Source organism: Lutra lutra, chromosome 1 (genome assembly GCF_902655055.1).
Source record: "Lutra lutra chromosome 1, mLutLut1.2, whole genome shotgun sequence".
NCBI classification, from domain to species: Eukaryota; Metazoa; Chordata; class Mammalia; order Carnivora; family Mustelidae; genus Lutra; species Lutra lutra.
The window spans coordinates 2382129-2407688 of NC_062278.1; the positions used below are offsets into that span (position 1 = coordinate 2382129).

Consider the following 25560-nt stretch of genomic DNA (forward strand, 5'->3'; position numbering starts at 1 on the left):
TGGCCTCAGACACCCAGTGACGCCAGGCCCCACCCACCTGGCCCTGCTCCCGGCCACCAGCACGCAGCATCACTCTTCCCGGATGACGGAGATGGGAGGGGATTGTACACCTGCACCGGGGACGGGCATCACGGTGCGGGCAGCGCGCTCTGGCCTCTGGCTGAATGTGGAAATCACCCTCTGCTTAGTCATCCGGGCGGTTTTGGCAAACCACGCTCAGTCCATCGTAAAGCCGGGCAACATTTTAAAAAACAGGTTTCAACAAGTTTAAGAAGACGACAACGAAGCATCACTTTTACCACCGCTGACATGTATTACAAAAATAATGCAGATTAACACGATCACCTCAGCAGGACTCGGCAATGATCTGAAAATATTTTTTAAAAAAGGGTATTTTGTAATTGATTTTTAAGGTCTACAGAAGCTTTGAAGAACTACTGAAATCTGTAATCTGGTCATAAGCAGGTGATTTAAGACCAATACATCTCTCATCTTAAAATATATAATTATTACTTCACGTGTTACTAGACTATGGAAAATAGAAACAAAGATTAATTCTAATCTGGACCCAACCTGTATAAAAACACCACTAACGACCACGTGCACTTCTGGATGGGAAATCGTAAGCAAGACAAGCCGGGGGCTCTGGGTGCACGGAGGACAGAGCCCAGAATCGCACGGGCTCAGCGGCAGCATGGGACACACACACCTTGCTGGGAGCTGGAGGGTTGGATGGTCTCCCACGGAAGCTGACGGAACCGGACACCGTTTCTACAGGAGCCCCGCACTCTGCAGAGGCTCTCAGGACACCAGGTTCCTGCTGCTGGGTGCCAGGGCACAAGACACCACCTCTCCCAGTGCTTGGGGCTTCAGAGTCAGAGGGACAGAGGAAGACGCCCGGGACCCCGCCAGAAAGCTGATGAGGGGGCAGGAGGCTTTGTACATATAGTACCAGTGAAGGAAGTCAGGGGGGCACAAAGGCTGAGCCTCTGAAATAAGAGGTGAACAGGCAGACGGACAGTGTTTGCAGGGGGCTCCCCAAGGCCACCGAACAGACCCAGCGAGCCCCTCCAGCCCCCACCGTAGCAGTGCGGAGGCTTTTCTGCCATTGCACTGCAGGCACACACACACTCAGGATCCTTCCCATCTTACCCTCGCTCTCAGTATTAAAAAAGAGGGGGAAAAAACCTTCCTTTGCTGGCTGGTGGCGTGGCCGTCTCCCCAGCTCTGCTTGGCAGTGACAGGCAGCCAGGCTCTGCCCCAGGGCTAAGTGGAGCCCGGTCCTCAGAACCAGGACACAGGACAGGGACACATGCCCTGACCCGCGCCCGCCATGGGAGCCGCGAACCCCGAGCCCGGGCACAGCCACCGGGTACTGCTGCGCGAGTGAGGACACTCAGGACGTGGAAGGACAGGGAAAAAGAAAAGCGGATAGAACACGGAGGCCGGCTTTTGTTTCGGGACGTCCTCACCGGAGTGGAAACACCGCGCCAAGGGGGTGGCAGTGGTTCTGGAGGTCATGGGGAACTGCCGCAGCGGGGGTGTGGGCCGTAGGACAGGACCTGCCTGTGGGACGTGCGCAAGGGGGCTCCCGGGAGAGGAGGACCTCTGCACCCCCACACACAGAGGGACGGGGGCTCAGGGGCTGGGAGCTGCGATCGAGGCAGGCCGAGTCTACGGGACGGGCACGCCTCCCTCCTCACAGCTACACCTGGGAGTCCTCAAAATTCTGGGCCAAGTGGGGCCAGACAGACCACCCCGGCAGCAGACAACCAGCCTGGTGCCCAGGCCTCGGCTGTGGCCTCCGTCAGCGGCTACTGGGAGCCGCTCCTCTGGCACTGTGCCCCAGTCCCTCCCTGGGGTCCAACACCCTACCCTGCGAGGGCTGGGCACAGCTGCAGCTGGCTTTTCGACCCGCCTCTTGCTTCCCAGCTTCCGGGTGGCACAGAAGGCAGAGGCAGCGGGGAGGGGCAGCTGTCCCCCTCTGCCCTCCTGCACCCATCTCTGCCCTGGCTCCGTGTGCGACACACCTGTTCCCTGCAACAGGGGGCAAACACAGTGTATACTCGACCTGCCGTGTCATTGACTAGGGAGCACAATGTGCTAGTGCTCCCACAAGCTGTCCCCAACCCACAGGACCTTTCCTCGTCTCTGTCATGTCAACTTGCAGGTCCCTGGTCCCATGGATGGGCACAACACATGCAGACCACCTGAATGTTTGGGTCCTGGAAAGGTGCCCCCCAGCGTGACCGCACAGTGCCCATGTGTGCCGGGCCAGCTGGTGTTAAACGGTCCCCATGGGACAACCTTCCCCGGCGACCTCCCCAACGGCTAAGTGACAACCAAGACGCCTGAAGTGGGAGCAGAGAGGGTCGGTCAGAAAGACAACACAGAGATTTGGCAAGACCCTTCCAGGCGCAAATGGTTAAAACCCAAGGGTTCCTCGTGGACACCTACAGCCTGGGCTTCCGCAGCCCTAGGCTACTTGGGTCGGGACACATGGCGCCCTGAGCCAGGAGAGCCGTGAGGAGCTACGTTCCCCAAATTACAGATTTCTGTGATTGCTTTGTTACTCCTGAAAAGCACGACCAGCACGTTTTCACAATTAAGACCGGTGGATACTGGACACTCATGAAAGAAAAAGAAGACCAAGTTTCAGTCACAGCTCTAAGGCAGACGCTACGTGTTCACAGGACGACAAGGGAGACACCACACGCTGTGCGTTGGGGGCGGGTGGCCCAGGGGCCTCACAGCACCGTGGCCTGGACCACGATCTCCGGGTTTTCGATGTCCTTTTTGCTCTGGACCATCCTCAGCTCCAGCTGTGCCGGGCTGGGCTTCAGCCCTCCCACTGCCTGGGCTGCGGGACAAAGTGTCAGTGATGGGGACAGAGCAGAAGCTACCCTGATGTCACCCCACACCCCACCCGAGCCCTGACAGCCCGCATCGCCCCTTGGAGCTCCCATCCTGAGCTCGCACCCTGCAGGCAGGTCCTTGCCCGAGTGAAGGCGAGTGGTGGTGGTGGCGGCAGGAGCCTGGGGGACCCGCTGCCAGCACCAGAGGGGCTCAGCTGCTGTCCTTCCTGCTCCCTCCCTCCGCTCTCAGTGCCAGCCGCCTCGCGCGCCCACGGGCCTGGCTAGGACATACCTTTTGCACATCTGATGGTTCGCTGTAGGACGTGGTGCATGGCAGACACAGTCTTCTCACAGGCCACCTGTGGGCGAGGGGGGTGTGGGACACTCACACAGCCCACAGCTCCCCCACTCCTGTGATGCCCGAGCCCGGATGGGGTCTTCCGTGTCCACAAGCGCTGTCTCCACCCCGAGTCCCCAGGGCACTGGCTTTACCATCACAGGTTCCCCACCCTGGGACGGGTGGTCCCTGGGACAAAGATCCCAGGAGCGCGGGGCAAATGCCGCAGCACCACAATTAACGGCCTCCCTCTGACTCCTGTGCTCTGGGGAAGGGCAGAGCCTTAGACCTGTTGATACTGTCTGGCATGCAGTTGGTGCTTAATACCCGTGTTTCCAGAATGAAGTAGGTGTGAAGGACCAACATGGAAAGGAGCTCCCCCCCCCCCCCCCCCCCCCCCCCCCCCGCGAAGCTGGCTAAGGCCATCGCTTGCTGGCATTTCGAAGTCAAAGACTCAGGGCTTAGCGGAAGCTGGGAACGTGAGTGGACGCCCTCCTGCTCAATTCCAGGACCCAGGGTGGCGCCGAGCGTGGATTTGGCCTCAGGCGGCCCAGCAGCAAGGCCTCCACTGGGCACCAGCTGGCCAAGGTGCGTGTACCAGATGGAACGCCCATGGGGCCAACTGAAACAGCGCGTCTGTGCTCACCCTCGTCCCTGGGCGTGTGGGCGGGGGCACCGGTCAGACACAGCATCGTCCCTGCGCCTTGTCGGCAAGAGGGGCTGGGCTCTGTCTCAGCCCCGCGTTTCAGGACTGGGACTGACCAGGAGGGTGTGCGCCTCACCCCCCCCCAGGGGAGACAGGCCCCTCCCAACGCCCAGCACAGATGGCTTTGGGGAACCCACGTCCAGATCCCGACCTGAAGCTTCCCCATTGTCCGGCGGCCCCCGCACAGACGAGGCACTTCCTCTCTCTCAAGCACCCCTTGCTGCTGCCCTCCTGTGCACGCTCCGGAGGTGGGGGCCCCGCCGCTGTGCCACAGTAGGCAATGGGGCCCCAGCGGCCGGGACAGCCTCGTGCACACTGGGGCCCCCGTCCTACCAGGCGAGCAGCAACCGCCCCGCTGCCCAGTGGGGCCTATGCCAGATGGCTTCACCCCTACACGCTCGCACCTGTGGACGTTCACACACGGTGTGGGGAGCAGGGGCGAGACGGACACACAGACAACTCCCAGCGAGAAACAGCCTCTTTGCAAGTCTGGCTTTGCAGCCCTGTCCCCGGCCCTCCGAGGGGGCTCCCAGCCTCTGAGTCTATCGAGTGGCTGGACCATGATACTTCAGTGCGAGCGCTGACGGGCTGCTCTCCTGCGAGAGGCTCCTAGTTACACCCTCACTGAGGCCACACTGACTCCTCCCAGGCCCCGGCTCACCCTCCAGACCCTGTGTGGCTCAGGACGGCCCCGGAGCCACACCGGCCCACTGCAGCGTGGTGTATGCGGTCCCGCTGTCGAAGCCCCCGCGGCGCTCAGACAGTCCCTGCTGGGGGCAGGGAGGGAGCTGGCCCGCTGACCTTGAGATTGCTGGGGTGTTTGTGTGTCCACGCCAGGAGCATGGCGGCAAAGAGGTCCCCAGTGCCCACAAAGACCGCGTCGACCCTGTGCATCTCCATGCGGATGCGCTCTGTCACCACGGAGCCGTCGGGGTTCCCTGGAGGAGAAGAGCACAGCCCATGGGCTCGCAGACCCTGGGTCAGCAGAGGACCAGCCCCTCGGGTCTGGGAACTGGCCGTCCCCCCTGCCCATTCCTCCCCTGCCAGCGTCCCCTCTCAGGGGCTCACTGGGGCAGACGCCCTGTCCCAAGGAAGGTGGTGGTTACTGGAACCCCCAGCAGCACAGCAGGTGCGGGGGGAGCACGGCTCCTGCGATGAGACATGGGCAGAGCCCGCGGCCAGGGAGCAAGGATGGTGTCTACAGCCACAGGGACGTGAACTTACTGAAACGGGGGTGTGTGGGGGTGCAGGGGGTACACTCTCCCACAGACATGGAGGGAGCGGCGAGGAGGCCGTGTGCTCTCTGTGTCGGTGAGTATGACCTGCCCTGGTGTGTTGCGTTGACGGTGTGCAGGGAACGCAACCCCGGGCGGCATTCGCACATTCAGTGAGGGACCCATGAGGCCCCACAGGCCCCCGCAGGACTCACGAATCCTCTGGCTCCCCAGCGCGATCAGGTAGTCACTGCCCCTCGGGGACGGCAGGTTGGAGCTGGTGATGACCACCGTGTCCGGGCCCATGGCGTGCAGCTCGTCCATGACCTGCCGGGGCACAGGGGTGCCTCAGCACACGTCTCAGGACGAAACCAGTGGGTCAACCGGCGGGTCGCGCTCATCTCAGGGAAGGGGGCTCGTCCCCCGGGGGCGGGGGCAGCATGGCTGAGCCGCGGGGACGTCCACCTGCTGTGGGTCAGTGGAGACCTGGGCAGGCCGGGCTCTGTTGCAGGCCCCGATGTGCCGCCCCCCGCGCCCCCCGCGTCAGCGCCCCGGATGTGCGAGCCAACACCCTGTGATGAGTCTCCCGGTGCACACGCAGACCCCCGTGCACTCAGACATGACCGTGCCGCATGCACGAGTGTACACTGACTCCCCACGTCTGGCCACGTGCACCCTCCTGCTGGCCTCTGCCGACCCCGCTGGGCGCACACGGGTCCTGGCTCAGGGTGCACAGCGGGCCCACAGGGGACGCTGGGGCTGCCGTGCACCGCACTGTGTCTCTCCGGGCAGACGTGCGGACGCCCCGCCTTGGCCTTGGCAGGTCCCAGTCTCCTGCTCTGGAAACCGCGTCGGTGTGCACTCAGCAGAGCACGAGGCTGCCGGCATGGGACTGGCTGCGGCGTGCAGCGTCTTCGGTGGGGACCGGGGCCACCGAGACAGAGGCCAGGACGGGGCCACGAGATGCTGGATACCCGCAAGGGACGCGCCCCCCCCCCCCCAGTCACACCCAGAGCGCCCCATCGCCCTGACCTCTCAGGACCCCACAGAGGGTGGCTGCGATCTCGGCCCCCGGGTCTGCGGCTCTTTTCCGGCCACCCCAGGACCCCTGCAGGACCCCCTAGGTACCGCCGCTGTGAGCAGAGCCGGCCACAGGGTCACCCAGGCCCAGACCCACACTGCAACTGCCGTGCCCAACACAAGGGCCCGTGGGGACTTCACAACACGTCCCGCAGCCCCTGCTGGCCCCCTGGGGGCCCATCGCTCTCATCCCCAGGGCACTCGGCTGTCCCCTCCCTACCACGCCCGGTGCCCCCGTCCCAAGCCAGCCTCCGGAGATCCTTACCGACAAGGCTTCTTCCTGACTGTGGATCTTTCTGCCACTCAGTAACCTGTGAACAGGTGGACACAGGTGACACCCTGCTTCTCTGGGTCCTGCCAGAAACGCCCCTGGAGCTGCGGGGGCTGGGTAACGCCTCCCATCCCGCAGCAGCTCGCGCCTGCTGGCCATCACAGACCCGGCTGCCACGGCCACGTGGCCAAGGACCCGCCGAGAGTAAAATTTAACCCAGCAAGGGACAGCTGCACAGGCACCTCAGAGGCCCGTGACTGACCGACATCACGGAAAATCAAAACGCGCAATGCAAACAGCAGGTGACTGACACGGCGCTCTCACCGGGATGGGTGGGCCAGGTCAGGCACCCCAGTCCCCGGGCCCCCACCCACCACTCCTTCAAAAGGCAGCCGCAGAGACGGGGGAACCCACCAAGCCGCACTGTGGCACCGACGAGCGCACGCAGACACCCCACTCGTTGCCCCCCAGACTGGCTCTTGATCAGGTAGGTGGGCCCCACGATCCAAGAGACGGTCAGGAAGCTCGCTACCACGAGGGCCCAACCAGCTCCTTTTAATCCCACCCAGAGACTGGGACGTGGGCTTCGGAGCACCCGGGTGGTCCCCTGCATCAGCTGGCGAGGGGGGTCTCCGCCCGGGCCTGTGTCACCCCCACGGGCCCTCAGCTCCCCCCTCTCCTGCTGCTCAGGAACTCGGCTGGGGGTCAGCACGATCCCAGGACATGCAGTGAAATGACCACCCACTGCCGTTGTCGGGCTGCGGCGCCCTGGGGGTGAATGGCCCGTCCCCCCACCCTGGCCAGATCTCTGCTCCGCTCTGAGGCCGGGCCGTCCAAGGAGTGAGGGAGGCTCGGCGGCCGGCCCAGCCAGCCCCACGGGGCAGTGTGAAAGCTGCAGCGGCTCCAGGTTACTCACTCAGCCTCGAACTGGTTGGGGGTTATGATGTCTGCAAGCGGCACGACCTTCTCTTTGTAAACCGGAAGGAGGTCCTCGGGCACGTACTGAAGGGGAGGGCGACAAGGCACACAGGCTGATGCACCCAGCAGGAGGGAGCAGGACCAGAGCGTGTTTGCAGAGGAGCCCCGGGTCCTGGTGGGGGCCCACAACAGGGGAGCTGCACGACGGGCTGACCCCTGCTGTTCCTCCCAGCCCCCGTGTCTCAGGGGCCCCAGGCTGATTCTCGCCCGCGGGAATCCACCTCCCTCCCTGGATGGCACCCCCGCCCCCACCCCCGCCACTGCTCTACATGACACTGAGGGTCGGGAAGTCACGGCTGGTCTGCTGTTACGCAGTTGGGGGGAAGGTATAAAAAGTAGTACTAAGAACACGTATGACACATGGAACTTAATAGGAAATTCAAATCTCAGTGTCCATGCGTGAACTTCTACTAGGAGATGGCCGTGTCTGTTCCTTTGCAAAATGTGGCTTTTTCTTGAAAATTTTACTTTTAAGTCATCTCTACACCCAACATGGGACTCGAACTCATGACCCCAAGATCAAGGGCCGTGCACTCCCCCAGCTGAGCCCGCTGGAGGCCAGCGGCTTTCTCATATGGCGGGGACGTAGGGCCACAGAGATCTGCTCTCCAGTCTTTCATGGGAAACCCCATCCGCCAGCCCTTGCTTCCGGGCAGGAGGACACGGGCCGCATGCAGGGTCCTGTGTGTGGGCTCCCACGCGTGAGAGGACTAACCATGGAGCCTTGGCCATTCCATTCGTCGCCCATCACCGGGTCGCACACTGTGGAGACACAGAGGGCATCAGTCAGCAAAACACCTTACCTGGAGGATGAGAGCCCCTCACGTTCCTTTCCATGTTAAATTTCACGTATGCAGCCAACAGCCTGGAAACACACGGCCTCCTTCCTTCGCTCGCCTTGTCACCTGGCACTGTGTGTTTTGTCGTCCCAGACGACGGAGTGCTCGGATTTCTATCTGACCCTCACTGCGCCTTTTCTGAGAGGGGACGTGGAACGGCACCCCATTCGTCTGCACCCGCACCCCGGGAAGGCCCTGCCTCCATGACGGAACTGAAAAGAAGACACAGGTGTTGCACAATGTGGGCCTCCAAAACCCGGCTCCTGCTCCCCTGGAGGGGCCCCCACGTCAGGGCACTGGCGTCCCCTCCTGGATGCAGGAAGTGTCCCACACATGGCAGGGCTCTGCAGAGCCCGGGCTGGGCTTGTCTGAATGCCAGGGCGGGAGAGCAGCCCAGACCGTCCACGTCCCTTGGCAGAAGAGGTCTCTGGTTGGCGGACACCCCAGGAGCTGGTGCGGCGGCCAGGGGCCAGGGACCGGCCAGCCGGCATGCGCCTCAGCCTCGCCCCATGTCCACCCTCACTAGACAGACCCACTGGGACACCCATACCCTCTGCCGTCCTCTCTAGGCCCAACAGTGGCCACACACACCCCAACCACATCCAGCCGCTCCAGCCCTCACATGCGGACACAGATTACCACCCGTCTGTCACCCACTTCCCACAACTGTCCCCACACAGACGAAGACGTTCTGAACCCTTTCCAGCACCCTAAAGGCACGCGCCCCTGCACACCCAGCATGTTCTGACCTTACAGGCCGGGGGAGGTGGACGGGGAAGGAGAGGTGCCAGGAGGGAGGCCGAACCCCCCGTCCAAGGGCCACAGGTGCGACCCGCAGGTTAGAGGAGGTGACGGCCCAGCACGTACCATACACCAGCTTGGAGTTCTGCTTCTTCAGCTCCCGCACAATGTCCACCACCGAGGCCAGGAAGGACTTGTCCCTCGTGTAACCTTTGGGAGGAAAATCCGGGCCGCACAGAATAGAAGGGTCACATCAACCGCTCGGGCCCAAGGCAACAGAGCACCCTCAAAACCGCTGTGCTTTACGGAACGGCGGGCGGGGCTCAGACCAAGTGTCCCAACATCTGCGGTCCCTAAGGGGACACCGGGCATTTCCCAGAAGAAACGCCAAGGGCTACGTGAATGGAAGAGGCCACGAGTGAGAGGTGGACAGGAACACGTCCCTCCTGTCGCGTTTCCCGAGTTCGAGCAGAAGCACGTCACTCTGACAACGCAAGTAAATGCACACAGGTCCTTCACCGTAAACTTGACTAAGGAACCAAAGCTGGGTGGGGGGCAGGACGTGGCAGACCTGGTGTTTGCACCCCACCCCTCCCCAACACCCTGCGGCCCTGCTGCGGGGGACCGGAGGTCACCAGGATGGCCAGCTCACCTGTCCTGGAGGGAGGCGGACCGGGGACTCACCCGTGAGCACGTAGTCATACTTGTTCACGCTGTTCAGCTGCAGACCCTCGTAGAGCTCGTGCAGCTCATCGGAGTTCAGCACTTGACCCTTCCAGTGTGCGTAGCCTGTGGGGAGTGCGCGACATTCAGCCCTTTTACTGAGTCCCAGGAGGTCCCCTAGCAAACTGCCAGGTCTGGGGGTGGGCCCGGGGGCCCCCAGCACACTGTGGCTATCCTTAACCCCTAGGAATGTCCCTCCAACCCTTGAGCTCCCAAAGCCTCCCTCCTCCAAAGCACGTCACCCTCCCTCTCCCCGGCGGGGCCTCTGAGACTGGCAGCACCAGCAACCCAGGGAGGTGGTGTGGTGTCATCTGAAATGCAGATTCTCAGGCCCGGCCCCGCAAGTGAGCCCAGATTTTCGGGAAGCCTGGCAGTCGGTTTAGCAAGGCCCAGGCCGAACCTTAGCCACAGCAAACGTGAGAAACCCGGACCCAGAGGAGCAGCCACCAAAGCAGGCCCCAGGAGCCCCACCTGGCCCGCAGGCTGAGTGAGTCTGTTCTCACATGGTTGGGGGGAAAAAAAGTAATTCAGACTTGTGAGAATTCCGTGAAATTCCGCTTTCAGTGTCTGTTCGTCACCCTCCAGTTCTGCTGGACCTCGTCGAGCCCCGTCCTTTACACGCGGTCTCTGGCTGCTTTCACAGGGCGCAGGCACAGAAGGGGCCACGCCTGGTTATTCACCCCCGTGCCGGCTCTACTCCCCAAAACCTGCTCACCCAGGACCGAGCCTCCCCGGCCTCAGGCCATGGCCAGGTCTTTTCTTTTTCTTTAAGATTTTACGTATTTGACAGAGAGCTTGCGAGCACACAAGCAGGGGGAGGGGCAGAGGCAGAGGGGAAGCAGGCTGGACCCCAGGACCCCAAGATCACGACCTGAGCTGAAGGCAGATGCTTCACCGATGGAACCCCAGGCGGCCCCGGGAGCCCCACTCGTAACAGCCGTGCCCCGTAAACCCGTGCCCATCAACGAATGGACACGGGAGGCAAGTGCGGTCCGCCCACACCGGGATGGACTGTCACCGGCCACGCACAGGAGTGACGCACGGGCGCACGCGACCACAAGGGCGAGCCTGGAGGACATGCAGCTCAGCGGAAGACGCCATTTAAGGTCGGCTGTCATGTGACCGTTTATCCGGAATCTTCAGAATGAGCAAACCGCAGAGACAGAGGTGAGCGGTCCAGCACCCAGGAGGAGGGCCAGGGGGAGGTTGGGGAGCTGCTGTGCTGCGGGTCCCAGCGGGGTAGGGAAGGCGCTCCCCCTGTGGGTGTGCGGGCAACCTGCAATCCCACGCTCCACCACGTGAACCCGCTCGACGGCACATAGATGTGCTAAGAGGCTGTTTATAAACAGAGAGCTTTATGCCCTGGAGAGTGGGCGGGTGGCAGCTCGCGGGGCAGTGTGCGTGGGGACAGAGCCACTGGCAGCGCCCGTCCACCGGCCCGACCCTGGGACACAAGCAGTGTGGGCGGCCGTGTTCACAGGCCTCGGCAGTGACCAGGAGCTGCTCAGGGGCCCCGTGTGTGAGCCACAGACCCGCTTGTCGAGCAGGGTGCTGAAGGCACGGGGTGGAAATGTCCCGGCCGGTCATGCACAGTGTGAGCCGAGCACCGAGTGCACGGTAGGACCGACGATGGAGAGGGCACCACAGCGAGGCCCGCCCGGACAGCGGGACAGCGTGGTGCTGGACTAGGACGCTCACGGATGGGGACAGGTGGTGTGGTGACTTTCTCCCCATGTACACGGTACTTGTTCGCCGTGAGTGCCTTGGTTCTCCTTACAGAGAGGCAACGGGGTGCCTGCGGGGCGCGGTCGGTGAAGCGTCAGGCTCCTGCTTGGGGCTCAGATCATGATCTCAGGGTCGTGAGATCGAGTCCCGCGTTGGGCTCTGCGCTCAGTGGGGAGTCTACTTGGGATTCTCTCCCTCCCTCTGCCTCTGCTCACTCTCAAATAAATAAATAAAACCTTCTTTAAAAAATTTTAAAAAATTTAAATAAAAAGGTAAAAATGGGGGCACCCAGGGGGTTCGGTCAATTGAGAATGCGACTCTTGACTTCAGCTCAGGTCATGGTCTCTGGGCTGGGAGGTTGAACTCCGGGCCGGGCTCTGTGCGCAGCAGGGAGTCTGCTTGTCTCTCTCTCTGCCCCTCCCCCTGCTTGTGCTCTCTCTCAAATACGTACATAAAATCTTAAAAAATAATAAGGGCACCTGGGTTGCTCTGTGGGTTAAAGCCTCTGCCTTCGGCTCGGGTCATGATCTCAGGGTCCTGGGATCGAGCCCTGCATCGGGCTCTCTGCTCAGTGGGGAGCCTGCTTCCTCCTCTCTCTCTGCCTCTCTGCCTGCTTGTGATCTCTGTCAAATAAGTAAATAAAATCTTAAAAAGCAACAAGATTCTCTCTCCTCTCCTCCTGCCCTGCTCCCTGACTTTGCACACACACTCTTCATCTGTCTTTAAAAAAAAAAAAAAGAGAGACAGAGAGAGGGGGAGGGGAACAAAGGACCCTAAATATTTCCGGGTCCAAAGCCTTGGGCTGAACCCCTGGGACTCAGGATCCGGCTGCATAGACCACCCTGTCGAGTCCAAGCTGGGGGTGCTTGGGGTCCCTGCCGCCCGGGAGCTGCCCGACAGGTCCCCTCACCAGGTGGGTCCGCCCAGCACCTGGAGGCCGGAGTGGGGCCCTGCCACGAGCCCCTGCACCTGCGGGTCCACGCACTCGGGGTCTGTCTTCAACCCCCTCTTCTGGGGCGGGTCAGAGGCCCCTCGCGATGGTCAGTCCAGCACCGAGGAGGTTCTGGGAGCCCAGGAGGCAGCGCGCTACCAAAGGCCCCAGAAGCCCCTCCCGCACCCGGGGATCTGGGCAGAAGCGGCGGAGTCTTGGCTTCTACCGAACTGAGGTGAATGATGGCGCCGTGTGATGTTTGCAACGAATTTAATTCCAGCACTGAGTGGCTCAGCCAGTCTGGCTCATTTACTTAGACAGAAAGGCAGGTGGTTAGAACAGTCAGAACCTGTGGGACTCGGGGAAGTTCACTGAATCGACTTAAACTTCTTGGGGCTTCTCCAAATTTCACAGCACCCGGAACGCGCGGCAAATCAAGTCAGGGAAGGGCCTTCGGTGAGAACTTTCTTCTGAATCCCAAACGTCTCCCCCCTGGTCCACGGCTCACGGCACCCTGTCCCTTCTGAGAAAAACTGCACCAGGAGCGGCACAGCCTATCTTTCCTGGCGTGTGGGCTGGGGCCCAGGCACCCACCCGCACACCAGTAGGCACTCCGCCAGCCTGAATCTAGACTGTCTTGCTGCTGGTTCCATCTGGGTTCAGAGTCACTGCAGGAGGGGCGATGCTGGGATGTTTCCAGGAGGGCAGTGGCCTCACGCCCCTGCCTCTACGGCACCGTGGGGTCACATGGCAGGCGGCCCCCGGGGCCATGGGGTCAGCTGGTGGGGGAGTGGGCTCAGGAACCTTGTCCCCACGACCCGGGGCCTCTCTGAGGGTGGTGTCCCTCACATGTCCTTGAGTCAGCAGTTCTGTTTCAAAGCCTCTGTGCACAGGAGTCGCTGTGTCCCCTGTGCTCAGACAGGCGACACCACGTGAGTTCCCAAGGTGCTGGTTTCAAACAGAGAAAATCTGGATCCGCTCCGTGCCCCCCAGGGGCATGTGCATCCATGGGGTCCTGCTCAGGGCCCACGGAGGCACCCAGAAGAGGGCTCAGCCAGGCAGCAGGTGCTAGGAACAGGTCCCCATCTCACAGAGGAGACCGGGGTGCCGGGAGGCTCCCCCAACCTGCCCTGGGGCACTCAGCTTCAAGCAGCCAGGCCAAGACTCAAATGCGGTGTCTGCACCCAAGCCCAAGGCCAGGCTACACCCCAGCCCCCTGTACCCCGCATGTGCTGGGTGGCCCCCCGACTCCAGCTCCTGACTGTCAGGCGAGGGGTGGGGTCCCCAGATTTCTCATGGCCATTTTCCGTGCCCCCCTCTCCCCGCTTTCAGTGACTCTCGGGCCAACAGCGCCTTACCTGTGTGGTTGGAAAACTGGACGGAGTTCAGTGCATCAACCTCAAATCCCAAAACCTGCAAGACAAAAAAGGACCGGCTGTGAGAGAGCCAGGGCGCTGGGGGCAGGCAGGAGGCTCCCTGCAGCTGGGCTCAAGGCACGGACTTTGGGGGCCCTTGCTGGCGAGGGGCCGCAGCTGGGAATACGCGGGGGCACCATTACCCGGAGCGCTTAGCCTCTGGAAATCCTGCCGAGTGAAAATGCCCAAAAGTGCGCGACAGCAAGGCGTCCGTCTCCAGACACGGAGGGAGGGCTGTGAGGTCCTCTTTGTTTCAGGGATGTGGATTTGAGGCCACCGCCCCTCTGGGGGGGCAGTGCCCAGGGCTCCCCACTGCACAGCACGGCTGGCTGCTCTGTCCCCGGGAGCCTGGCTCTCACGGGCAGGACCACCCGCTGCAAGGGGGCACCTTGGGGCCTAGGGCTGGGCGCGCCCACGGCACAGGGGGCAGGTGACCGCACACAGGCTCCAGGTGCCATGGAGTGAGAAAGGAAGTTTGTACAAAGCAAAAGCTCCTTCTTCAAACAAGGGAAGAAAGGTTACGTCCAAACAGTCTAGATGCCTCCCCAAGCCACTATGGGGCTGGCGGAGCGGCCAGGAGGGCCGTCTTCCCTTCGGCTCACCTTCCCGTTTCTGCACGTGCAAACTCGCTCAGGGACAAGAGCAGGCATGCCGCAGAGCCCCCGGGCCACGAGCCACGTCCTCTCTGGGGCCCTTCCCGCAACCCTCGGCCGTCAGAGGGGGTGGGTGTTGGGACACGGCCAGGCCCAGCCCTCGGCCGTCGTGTCCTGCGCCAGCCCCCAGCCTCCTGTGCCTGACCTTCTGGCTGATCGGGGCTGGCACTGCTGCTGACAGACCCAGGCCCAGGCCTGCTGCACAGACCCCGACTGCTCTCGGGGCAGCCCCTGCGTCCCACCTCGTCCCTCCGCAGAGCCGGCTGCCTGAGGAAGTCTGCCCGGCACGGCACAAAGGCCTCTGGGGCTCGTGGTGAGGGTAAAGCCATGAGGTGAGGCCCAGACACCCAGGACCGAACTAAAGCCTAACGAGTGTGAACAGTGCACCAGGGCCCGGCCATGACCTCCGGACCCATGGGAACCAGGCAGGTCCCCAGCGGGAGCCGGGGTGGGGCCCCGGGTCCATCGGCACGGGGGGGGGGGCTCACTCAGGTCTTCCTTCTCCCCCCACCCCTGTGTGAATGAGGCGGCCAGGGGGCTTGTCAGGCTCAGACTCGGGCTCCAACCACAACCTGTCTGGGGGCCACTTCAAGCCCGAACAGGGTCACGGCCAGCCCTAACCTTGGAGCCACGTGACCCCACGTCAGGACAGCTGTTTAATTCGGATTCTGCTTCTGTTCAGAGTGGGCCTGGGCCCTGGCACCACCACTGTGGGAGGACCCACAGCCGGGACAGGGATGGACCTCACCAGGCCAGAGCCGGAAAACCACGCCCCCCCGCGGGGACGAGTGTGGCACGACCCACCGTCTTGCCTGGAAACCCAGAGGCACGCGCTTACCCAGCAGCAGCACCTGTCTCCCCGTCTCTGCCTGCTTCCCGTCACCTCCGCCGGGTCCTGCCCGGGCCACCAACGTGACCTCTCCAAGTCTCTGTGTCACCCTTTCCTGGGGAAGCACAGCCCTCCTTGACCCTCTCTGTCCCTGCACACAGCTCCCTCTGGGGTCGGCACAAGGCCTGAGCCAGCAGCCGGCACCTGCCTGTGTGAGGCCACCGAGGGGCGGGGCCAGCCTGGAAGGATCCTGTCTCCTCCCCCCCAGCAGTGTGTTAAATCACAACCACCCCCCTGCGGCCCCAGGGCTCCTCCACCAAGCTGTCCCCCAGCCCTCCAGAACCCAGTGGGTGCAGCATCTCCCCTCTGTCCCCTCCCACCCTAGCTGGGTCTCAGTTCACCTCTAGGGCCGAGGGCGCCCACAGGCTGCTGGGAGTCCCCAACCACACAAGCCACACACAGGCAGTGGGACCCCGGGGAGGCACCAAGAGAAGGGCCAAGACAGCCACCCTGAGGGAGTGTGTGACATCCAAGCCCCCTGACCCCAGCGGCTGATGTTGGGGGCGGAGGTAACCCCAGGGGAAGGAGGCCTGGGAACGTTAACACCCCCATGAACGGAGTGCGCGGGTCCACCGGGTTCACCAGCCCGCTGACCTTTGGACTTTCTCCCTCTCCAACCCCAGGAAAACAAGAACAAAGGAGCCTTTTATGACACTGGTCCACAAGGACAGGACGGGGGACCCAGTGGGTGAGAGAGTTCGACAAACTCTGGAGACGTACAGATACTCCACAGGGCACGGGGACACTGAGACCTCAGCTCCCGCAGAGGGGTTGCATGGGGTGGGTCGGCATCCCATGGGATACGGCGGAGAAGGAGACAGCGGGAGGGGTGCAGAGATGAAGGAGAGAGACTGGAGGGTTTGGGGGAGACACAGGGAGAGGAGACACCAAGGGCTGGGGGTGGCCGGTCTCTGGCCATCCCCTCCCTCTCCTGCACACCAGGGACTTCCCAGCCTCTTCCCCTACTCACCCAACACCGCCCACCCCCCTCCAGGTCTCCCCCGAACCTTCAGAGACCGGCCCCACTGCTTTGGTGCTCTGGAGCGGCCTCGGGCAGCTGGGGGAGGCAAGTGGACGTCTGGGTGCTGTTCCCACTCCCGCTGCCCGGGGAGGATCCACGGTCGAGCTCCCTCTGTGGCTGCTCACTGAGCCACACACCTGTGACCTGGGTCTACCGCGTCTCTCTGAAATATTTAAGCATTTGAGTGGGTGTTACCTGAACTCAAAGAAAGAAAATATGAATCAGCGGCCCCGTGAAACTCCACAGTTGATACTGGCCCTCGGCCAGAGTGCCTGCCTGACAAGCAGCCTCCCAGCCTGCCGGCGCGGCTTCAGATCCCGCAGAATTCTCATCAAGGCGACAGACACAGTTCTGAACTGGCCACGACACAAATCTCGAGAACCCTGCCAACTACCCGCTCACTGCTACTGGCTGTGCGGATAATTAATCCCCTGAAGCCAAAACACTGATTGGAGAACGAAGTCCCTACTTTGTGCTTCAGGACCCGGGCCTGCTTTTCCACTTCAAGAGAGGCACCAGACATGGCTTCTTACTCAGTGCACATGCTGCGTGCAGGGCATGTACCACTGCAGGCATGCCACTGCGCAGGCGTGGACCCACCACGGAGCAAGGCCAGTCCCGGGGGCGTGCACCCATGCAGAGCCCGTCCCCACATGCTCCTGAAGGCCGGCGCCCCTCTTGACTTCCACGCAGCTGCTTAGGGAAGGAGGCAGGTGTGGCTGCACTCGGAAGGCAGGTTTCCCGCACTTTCTGAGAGTAGGCGGCGCTTGGATACTGGGTGGAAGCTGGCGCGGCCAACAGCGAGGGGCACCCCGCGCTTCCCACAAGCTCGCACAGCTCCACGAGGCTCAGACAAGTGGCCTGCACGAGTGCCAGCAGTTTTTCCGGGAAAGCATCCTCTGCGGGTTTCCCGAGTTGGCGGAAATGGGCCCCCATGGAAGCCGTCTGTGAAAGGGAAGCGGCAACCGTGACGTCCAGGACAGTGGGGGACAGTTGTCCCTGGTTAACACCTAGTAAATCTTCTCATTCAGGTCCCCACTCCTGGGCTGGACCTCACTGCACCTGCCACCTCTCCTGCAGCCCCCGCGGAGCCAGACACAGGTGGGTACTTGGTCCAGGAGTCCGGGCCGTGTCTGGACACCCTGGGAGCCCCTGGGTCCCCCCATCCCCTGGCCACGCTCCCCACCTGCTCCGTGTGCGGCCCACACCCAAATTCCTAACCCGGACAGACTTCACGTGAGTCCCGTTTGGTGGGAGGAGTCCCCTTGTGCCCCATGGGCTCTGCGGAGGGACAGGACCAACCCCCCACTGGTCCGGGACAGCCCTGCCTGTGTGCGTGTTCTGTGCGAGTCACATGGTTCCACGGTGAGCCTGAGAGCCCATGGCCCCTGGGGACACCCCGCACAGCCGCATCTGAGTGCGGGTGGCACCTCGGACGGGGGTCTGTGGCCCCAGGGAGGTCACCCAGGTGAGGCCACTCTCCCTGCAGGCGCCAAGGCAGAAGCAGGTGTCCAGGTGGAGGGGCAGAAGGGCCATTGGCCTCTGGATGGGGTAAGGGGTCCCAGCGCCGGCCGCCTCGGGGCAGGTGCTGAGCAGAGCAGCTGTGCGAGACCGTCTGCTGTGGGACTGTTACGAAGGCCAGAGTCACAGAACCCACACGAGTTACAAGAAGAACCAATGTAACACCCGCCCAGCCTCAGCCCTTCCTAATGACTTCACCGCCTCTCACTGCGAGCGCTGCTCCCCAGCGGCTGGACTAGGGCGGGATCCCACTTACCGGAGGCCACAGTGGCCACACCTCTTCTACCCACAAGGACCGTGTGCAGTCACCACGGCAACGGGGACACACACCGGAACCAGCCTCCGCCACCCCCCACTTTTTATAACATCTACCAGCACACGAGCAACACGCAGTGAGAAGACGCAAAAGACCCTTCGAGAAAGAAAAAAGAAACCCTGGCCACAGGAGAGGGGACCCCCCCCCGCAGAGTCCCCTCCTCCCAGCACTGCCCAGCCAGTGGCCACCAGCCCCCGTGGGAGGCCAGGAGCCCCGGCCTTCCTGCGTCCACCATCCTGTGTGCCTCAGGACGAGGGCTGACGTGGCCAAAGCCCGGGGCTCAGGCTCCACCAGCAAACCCGCTCCCATCTCAGAAAAAACCCCAGGGCCTCGGCCGAGCAGCCCCCACAACAAAGCCCGCTCCCTTATCGCGCAGCTGCCGGAAAGCTGGCGGCTCCTGGGCCACGGAACCACGGCCACGCTGTGGTGGCCAGCATCTCAGGCTCGAGCAAGCCACTGAGGTTCCCGGCTGGCCCCAACTGGAGGCATTTCTGGCGAGGTGCCAGGGCTGGGCACCCGCAGAGGGGCCCCTCCACCTGCCAGAGGCTGGGGGTGCGGCCGTGTGCGCAGAAGCAGCCTGTGTCCTGCCAAGAGAAGGCCGAGAGGCTCCCCCCTCCCATGCCTCCAGTGAGCTCTCCGTGTGCAGGGGTGGGGGGGGGACATCTGCAGTGACTCCTCGGGGGAGGGGGGCTTTCAAATGCTCCGTCGCGGCTGTGCACCCACCAGCAGCGAGCGAGGACAGCCGGGACGCCGGCAGGCCACCAAGCCCTACGTCCTGACCCGCACAGGGGCCACCCTGTGCCCCGATGCAGAGCCGGAGCCTTTCCTGAGGGCGGCTGTACATCGGGGGGGCCCTGGGCGGGTGACGCACGCTCTCCGCGGCCAGAGCCCCCTCACTGCCGCAGCTTCAACCCACTCTGCTGACAGCCAACAAGACAGGGTCATTAACGCAGCAGCTCACGGGCGGGGGTGCAGAGCACTCCCAGCCTCGGAAGACGGGAGGCTCTGGAAAATTCCAGCGCGGCTCCCCCACTGTGCCCAGACCACCCCGGTCCCTCTGTGGGAGGGGGTCACTGTCTTCAAGAATCCTCTCTACGGCTTTGCTTTGCAAGATCTGTAGCCACTGCCGCAGGAAATCAGAAATAAGGAAGAGGGGGTTACCAGACTGTCACGTGACCGCTGGCCTCCAGGTCGGCCTCGGGGCTGAGAGCCCGGGTTCAGCCCACACCCTGGGACTACTCGGCCCAGCGGTTTGGCTCGACCCGCGTCCACTGTCCTCCAACCTCCGACGGGCACTCCTGCTGGAAACAGCCCTGCAGCCGGCCTTCAGTCCCGTGGCCATCCCTGCCCACATGCATGCACCCCTCCGCCTTGGCCGTCACAGCCCTGGACCCCCGAGACCCCTGCCCTGCTCCCAGCACACCCTGTGCCCCAACTTCCTGGCTCCCAGTGCTTGTGGCCAGGACCACGGCCCCCTGCCAGGCCCCGCACACGGTCCGTGCGCCAGTGGTCGGCTTCTCCTGGGGGCCTAGCTGTGCTACAAAACCCCAAGTGGGGGGCCTCACCCTGAGCTCCCAGCAGCACGCTGGGTTTGAACGGGGAATAGGGTGGCTGCTCTGGGGGGGGTAGGAGGAGAGGCACTGCCCCCCTGGCCAGCCACGGGATGCTATCATGGGGCTGGGACCCCGCGCCTGCCTCCTTGCTTCCTGAAACCCCGTCACTGATTCTCTTCCTCTGTGTCACTCGTCCACACCGCTGTGTGCTCAGAACTGGCTGGTTCTAGGTCAGCGTCCCACATCGGCATGCCCCGGGGATGACCAAGCCCACGAGCCACAAAGCCGATGGCTCCTGCGTCACGGGAGCCCCTGTGCACAGACGTACCCTCCCCGGCCAGACGGCACAGACCACGCTACCCCAGACCCCATGAGGCCCAGTCAAACAGAAGCCAGAGCCTCAGTCGGAGCACAGCACACACACACACCCACATACTCATCACACACGCACGCACACACGCATGCCCACATACCACACACGCACACATGCGCACACACACCCGCCCACATACTCATCACATGCGGACACGCGCGCACACACGCACTCATCACACACACGCACACACATCACACACACTCATCACACGCGCACACACACGCACTCATCACACACACGCACACACATCACACGCGCGCACACACGCACTCATCACACACACGCACACACATCACACACACTCATCACACGCGCACACACACGCACTCATCACACATGCACACAGACATGGTGAGGAAAATATCAGAAAACGGGACCAATTATGTTCTGGCTTCCTCCATGCCAAAGAGGAGTAACAGAAACCTCAGTCCCAAACCAAGAAAGCCCGTTAGGTTAGGAAATCAAGAAATTGAGCAATTCTGGACCTTCCTGGAGAAACCACAAAGTGACACACAGGCTATGCGACCCACACACATTCCGATCAGCCGGGACTTGCGGAGGCTGGGAAACGGGAATCACCACAGGAGGCAGGTGTGAAGCGAGCAGGGCTGCGTGTCCTGGGGCACGAGGGAACGTTCCAGAACATGCCAGGACCTGCTCCAGACCCAGCACACCGCCTCCAAGGAAGTGGATGTCCGTGTCGGGCAGGAGGCCGCTGCACTCCCTCACGTCAGCGGTCTGGCACTGTTTGCCAGTACACGCATCACTGGGAACGGGGCGAAAACCCCGTCTTTTAAGGATGACCTTCTTCCGGAATCTTCCAAGTGCGTTCTGCCACAGAAGGCCCTTCTAGCCTAGGCATGCTCCGGAAAAAACGGAAAGATCTGCCTCTCAACAAGGTCACCTTGAGGCTCCGGGGTTCATGAAGGTAAAAAGCTGGAAACAAATGTCTCCTGCTTAGGGGGTCACAAAAGACCCAGACACGGGATTAAATGGGCGTGAGGCGAAGGCCCACATCAGATACTCCAGACTACTGGAGGGGACCCTCCAAGGCTGCGCCTCTCCGCTGTGGGCCTGCAGAGACATCCCCACCCCAGCACAGAGGTCATACCTGTCCAAGGCAAGGAAGGCCCCGGAGCCCCCGGAGCCCCCGGAGGGCGTGCAGCCCCGCCAATACCCAGACTTCGGCTTCTGGCCCCCAGCAGGGCAAGAGAATCTCTGTGGTTTTAATGCCGCCGTCTGCAGCACTGGGGAGAGCGGCCCCGGGACACTGACACCACCCCAAGCCTCGCAGGTCTGCGGTACCCTCACCGCTATAGCCCAGGAGCAGGTGGTGTGGCTACCTGGGGGTTCTGGGTGCTCCCCTCTCCCCAGAGGGTGCTGCTGACACACAGGCAGCCGGCTCAGAGGGACTGCACCTCCCGGCTCGGGGGAACTTCCAGTGTCCAATTCCCGAGAGGAGGCCGTCCCACTGGCCACTGGTGCTAGAGGCTCGCTTCATCTCCCGCCCTCCATCCTCCCCCGCTCTCTCCGGGCCCCAGAATCAAAGGCCGGAGCAGCAGGAAGAAAGGCCGGAGCAGCAGGAAGGCTGAGCCGTGCTCAGAGAGGCGTCCCTGATGCATCGCTGGCCTGTCCGCCCTAGACTTGTCAGCCGTCTCTCCACCGACAGGGCCATGCGGGCCGCGAGCCAGCCCTTACTGTCCTCGCTCTGCAAACATGGGATCATCCCGCCCGACCCTCTCATTTCTCTGTCGCTGGTCACTAGAACATACTTTGGACTCAGCCTGAAAGCCAAACTCAAAACTAGGGTCAAGGTTCTGCTCCCCTCTCTTTGGTTGGACCCCTTCCTCTGCCCAGGGAGGGCGGCTGCTCACGGGCCGTGTGCCTGAGGCGGCGAGCGGTGTGCTTTGGGGACCTGGCACGAGGCAGTCTGGGAACCAGGGCCCTGAAGTCGAGCCTCACAGGCCTCCCACCAGCCAGCACGTCTGCACCACACTCACCGGGGAGTCCGGCCCCGTCTGTGTGCCAGGAGCCCCAGGAGCACCGCTCTCCCTGTACACGCCAGGGTTGGAAAGGCTCGGCCCGCGGTGCCCAGTCCCTGAGCCTGAGATCCCGAGACAAAGGGACAGCGGCCCAGTCCCCACAGGGGCTTCTTCAGAGCCTGGCTTCTGCTGCCCCTCCTAAGTTCTCTTCCCACACTCAGCTGTGTGCACAAGTGTGCCTTTGTCTAGCTCTACGGGATCGATCACCCTGAGAACGTACCCCCCACTGAGCGCAACTCTGGGCGCTCAGGGATGCCTCCCCTCCAACCCCCTGCTGGAAAGTGCAAGTGCGGGGGCCCCAAGCCTATCCCAGGCTCTGTCCGACCCAGCCCGTCCTGTGCTGAGGCCAGTCTGAGGTCAGTCGGCGGCCATCCCTCCAGCGGTAACCAGACTGGGGGGCGCGGTGGGGAGGTAGCAAAACGCCCGCAGAGACCACCCCGCAGTGTTAAGGGTTTGCTCCTCCCAGAGCTAAGGAACACAGGCCAAAGCAAGCACTTGCAGGCTGATAGGAAATCGAGACTCTGCTCAAGGAAGCAGTGTGTGTGCAGTGAACTAGGAAACTTCTGGAAATTGCTCTTTTTATGGGCCGAACTGTGTTCCCCAAATTCCTACGCTGAAACCCTGGCCTTCAACCACTCAGAATGTGAATGTGTTTGGAGACAGCATCTTTAAAGCGGTACTTAAGGCAGAACGGGGTCACTGGGGTCGCGGCGATGCACTCTGACCCGTGTCCCCACGAGAAAAGAGGTGAGGAGACGGATGTGCACAGAGGAACCAGGTGACCCCACCATCCACACACCACGCAGACGCCGCTGGGGCGGGGGGGGGAGGCAGCCGTGCTGACACCTTGGTCTTGGACTTCCAGCCTCCAGAACTGAGGCCACAGACGCTACGGCTTGAGCCGCCCAAACACACAGACGCTGCCCTGTCCGGGGTCCGGCTCAACGGGGAGCACGTTCGGAGCACCACCACCCCTGGCTCTCTCCCCTCCTCAGCCCTCTCCATCCCCCAATACCGTATCTTATTCCGGTAATCAGCAGGAAGGGGAGGAAATCAGGGCAAAAGACACACACAGGTAAGAACTGAAAAGCCAACCCACCCCCCGGCGGAGGTCCCGGCCTCCACGAGATGCCAACCCCGTCCGGTCCTCCTGCACGCTGGGGGGTGAGCACGGCGCCCCGGGCACGCTGGCCCACCTCATTCAGTAGCCAGCACCTCCAAGGGGTGTTCACATGTCCCAACTCTCCTGGCCCTAAAACAACCCAGGAGCAGGCATCACGCCCATTCTACAGATGAAGCAACTGAGCTCAGAGTGGAAGCGAGGCTCCTGCCTTCGGAGACCCCTGCCAAACGCCTCCTGGGCCTCACCAGCCTGGAAGGCAGTGCTGGGATGGGTTGCATCAGAGGCAGAGCCCCTCCAGCCCCGCAACAAGTGCGAAGGAGATGAGAGGACCACCACCCTTGCCCCAGCCTATGTCCCACGGCCCCGGCACACGGGTGAGGATGCCGGGCGGTAAAAAAAACACAGGTAAGGGGCGCCTGGGGGGCTCAGTGGGTTAAGCCTCTGCCTTCAGCTCAGGTCATGATCCCAGGGTCCTGGGATCCAGCCCCGCATCGGGCTCTCTGTTCACAGCGGGGAGCCCGCTTCCCCCTCTCTGCCTGCCTCTCTGCCTGCTTGTGATTGCTGTCTGTCAAATGAATAAAATCTTTAAAAAAAAACCCAAAAAAACAAAAAACAAAAAACCCCAGGCAAAAACCACAGCTCTGGTCAGAGACACCTCGGTGTGGAAGTTCAGAACACAGGCCTGGAAGGAAAAAGGGTGCCATTACGGGGTGACCCAGGTGAGCCGAGGAGGGGAACGGTTTGCCCAGTGCAGGGAGAAACAAGGAAGTGTGTGTGGCTGGACAGTAAGGAGGGGCTGGGCACAGGACACAGGGAAGCCAGCAGGGGCCCCGCACACTCTGCCAAGGGCAGCTCCCGCGACTCCTTGGCCAAGAAGGGCGCGGGCTGCTCTCTGACGGGACAGCAGGCTGATGCTGTTCTCATAAGCCCTTCCTGGTCCTGCCTTTTGGGTGGGCCCCTGCTGCACAGACCCTGCACCTTTGTCCCCAAGCACGGGACCACCCCAGGGAGCGTGTCCACACAACCCACCCAGAAGCAGAGCTCCCCCTTCTCCAAGGAGCTAGGGGCACGCAGGGACCCAGCCACATTTGCTTCTTGCCCTGGGGGTGCCCGCCAGGGACAAGAGGCCAAGACAGGCAGTCCAGGAGAGCCACGACCTTGCTGTGACCACCCAGCACTCCTGCGGGGCAGCCACGGCAGGGGCGTGCCCCAACTTGGTATTGCCTCTGGGCTGGCATGAAACCCCATGGCATCCAGGCCTCCTCCTGCCCCTCGCCGGGCCACCCAGCCATAACCTTGGGGCTGCAGCAGGAAGCAGTGGGCTCCTGGCCTGGGAGACCCCCCAAGGACAAGCCCGAGAGGCGGGAGCAAGCCCGACAGGAAGTCGAGGCTCTACAACATTTGAAAAGCGGCTTCTGAAGCCCAAGGGCAGGGGCCCCGTTCTGTCTCCGGGTCTCGTCCGGCGCCGACCCTGCCGGGAGGCCTTCCAGCCCCGCCCGCCGCCCCGGACCACGTCCCGGAAGAGTCCGCGTAGGTGGGACCCACCGCGGCCGGCGGGAGCCGGACTCCGCCAGCTGGCTCGGCGTCCCCGGCAGGTGCGCGGCCAGCACCCGCCCTCCCCGCGTCCCGCGCCCCCGCCCGGGGCAGGGTCAGGAGGCCGCCCCCCCGCCCCGCTCCCCACCCCGTCCCCCCGGGAGCCGCAGCAGGCAGGGGCGCGGGCGGACAGTGCGCCACGGCTCCCGCGGGGCCTGACGCTCGGCGGAGGAGCGCGGGCCGGACGGCCGGGCCAGGGTCGGGGCTCGGGGTCCGGCGGCGCCTACCTGCAGCGGGAACGTGGCCGCCCGGTTGCCCACGTAGCCGCGGACGACGTGGCTCTGGATGGAGAGCACCCGGCACTCCGCCTCCATGCCGGGCCCGCCGCGGCCGCGCGTGTCCGCCGCCCGCGGGGCTCGGCTCGGCTCGGCGCGGCGCAGGCGCTCGGCTCGGGGCAGGCGCTCGGCTCGGGGCAGGCGCTCGGCTCGGGGCAGGCGCTCGGCTCGGGGCAGGCGCTCGGCTCGGGGCAGGCGCTCGGCTCGGGGCAGGCCGCCTCCCTGTGACCTCAGCGCGGCCTGGAAGCGCGGGTCCCGTTCGGCGCGGGGGCGGGGCTTCCGCGGAGCCCCGCCCCCGCCCCGCGCGCCCGCCCCTCCCCAACCCCCACCCCTCCCCACCCCCCAACCCCAGCCCCCACCCCTCCGCAGCGCCCGGGCGCCGT

At 63.2% G+C, this 25560-nt stretch overlaps 1 protein-coding gene across 1 annotated transcript; it reads right to left on the reverse strand.

The window, feature by feature from the left end:
- Positions 1 to 293: 293 nt before the first annotated feature.
- PDXK (pyridoxal kinase) lies at positions 294 to 25352 on the reverse strand. The gene is made up of 11 exons (XM_047719065.1): positions 25130 to 25352; positions 13759 to 13813; positions 9706 to 9810; positions 9148 to 9231; positions 8157 to 8203; positions 7380 to 7465; positions 6458 to 6503; positions 5328 to 5439; positions 4700 to 4836; positions 3148 to 3214; positions 294 to 2860 (listed from the first exon to the last, which is right to left on the reverse strand). The coding sequence occupies exons 1-11, from the start codon at positions 25214 to 25216 to the stop codon at positions 2748 to 2750; spliced, it is 939 nt and encodes a 312-aa protein (XP_047575021.1). The 5' UTR covers positions 25217 to 25352; the 3' UTR covers positions 294 to 2747.
- Positions 25353 to 25560: the final 208 nt, after the last annotated feature.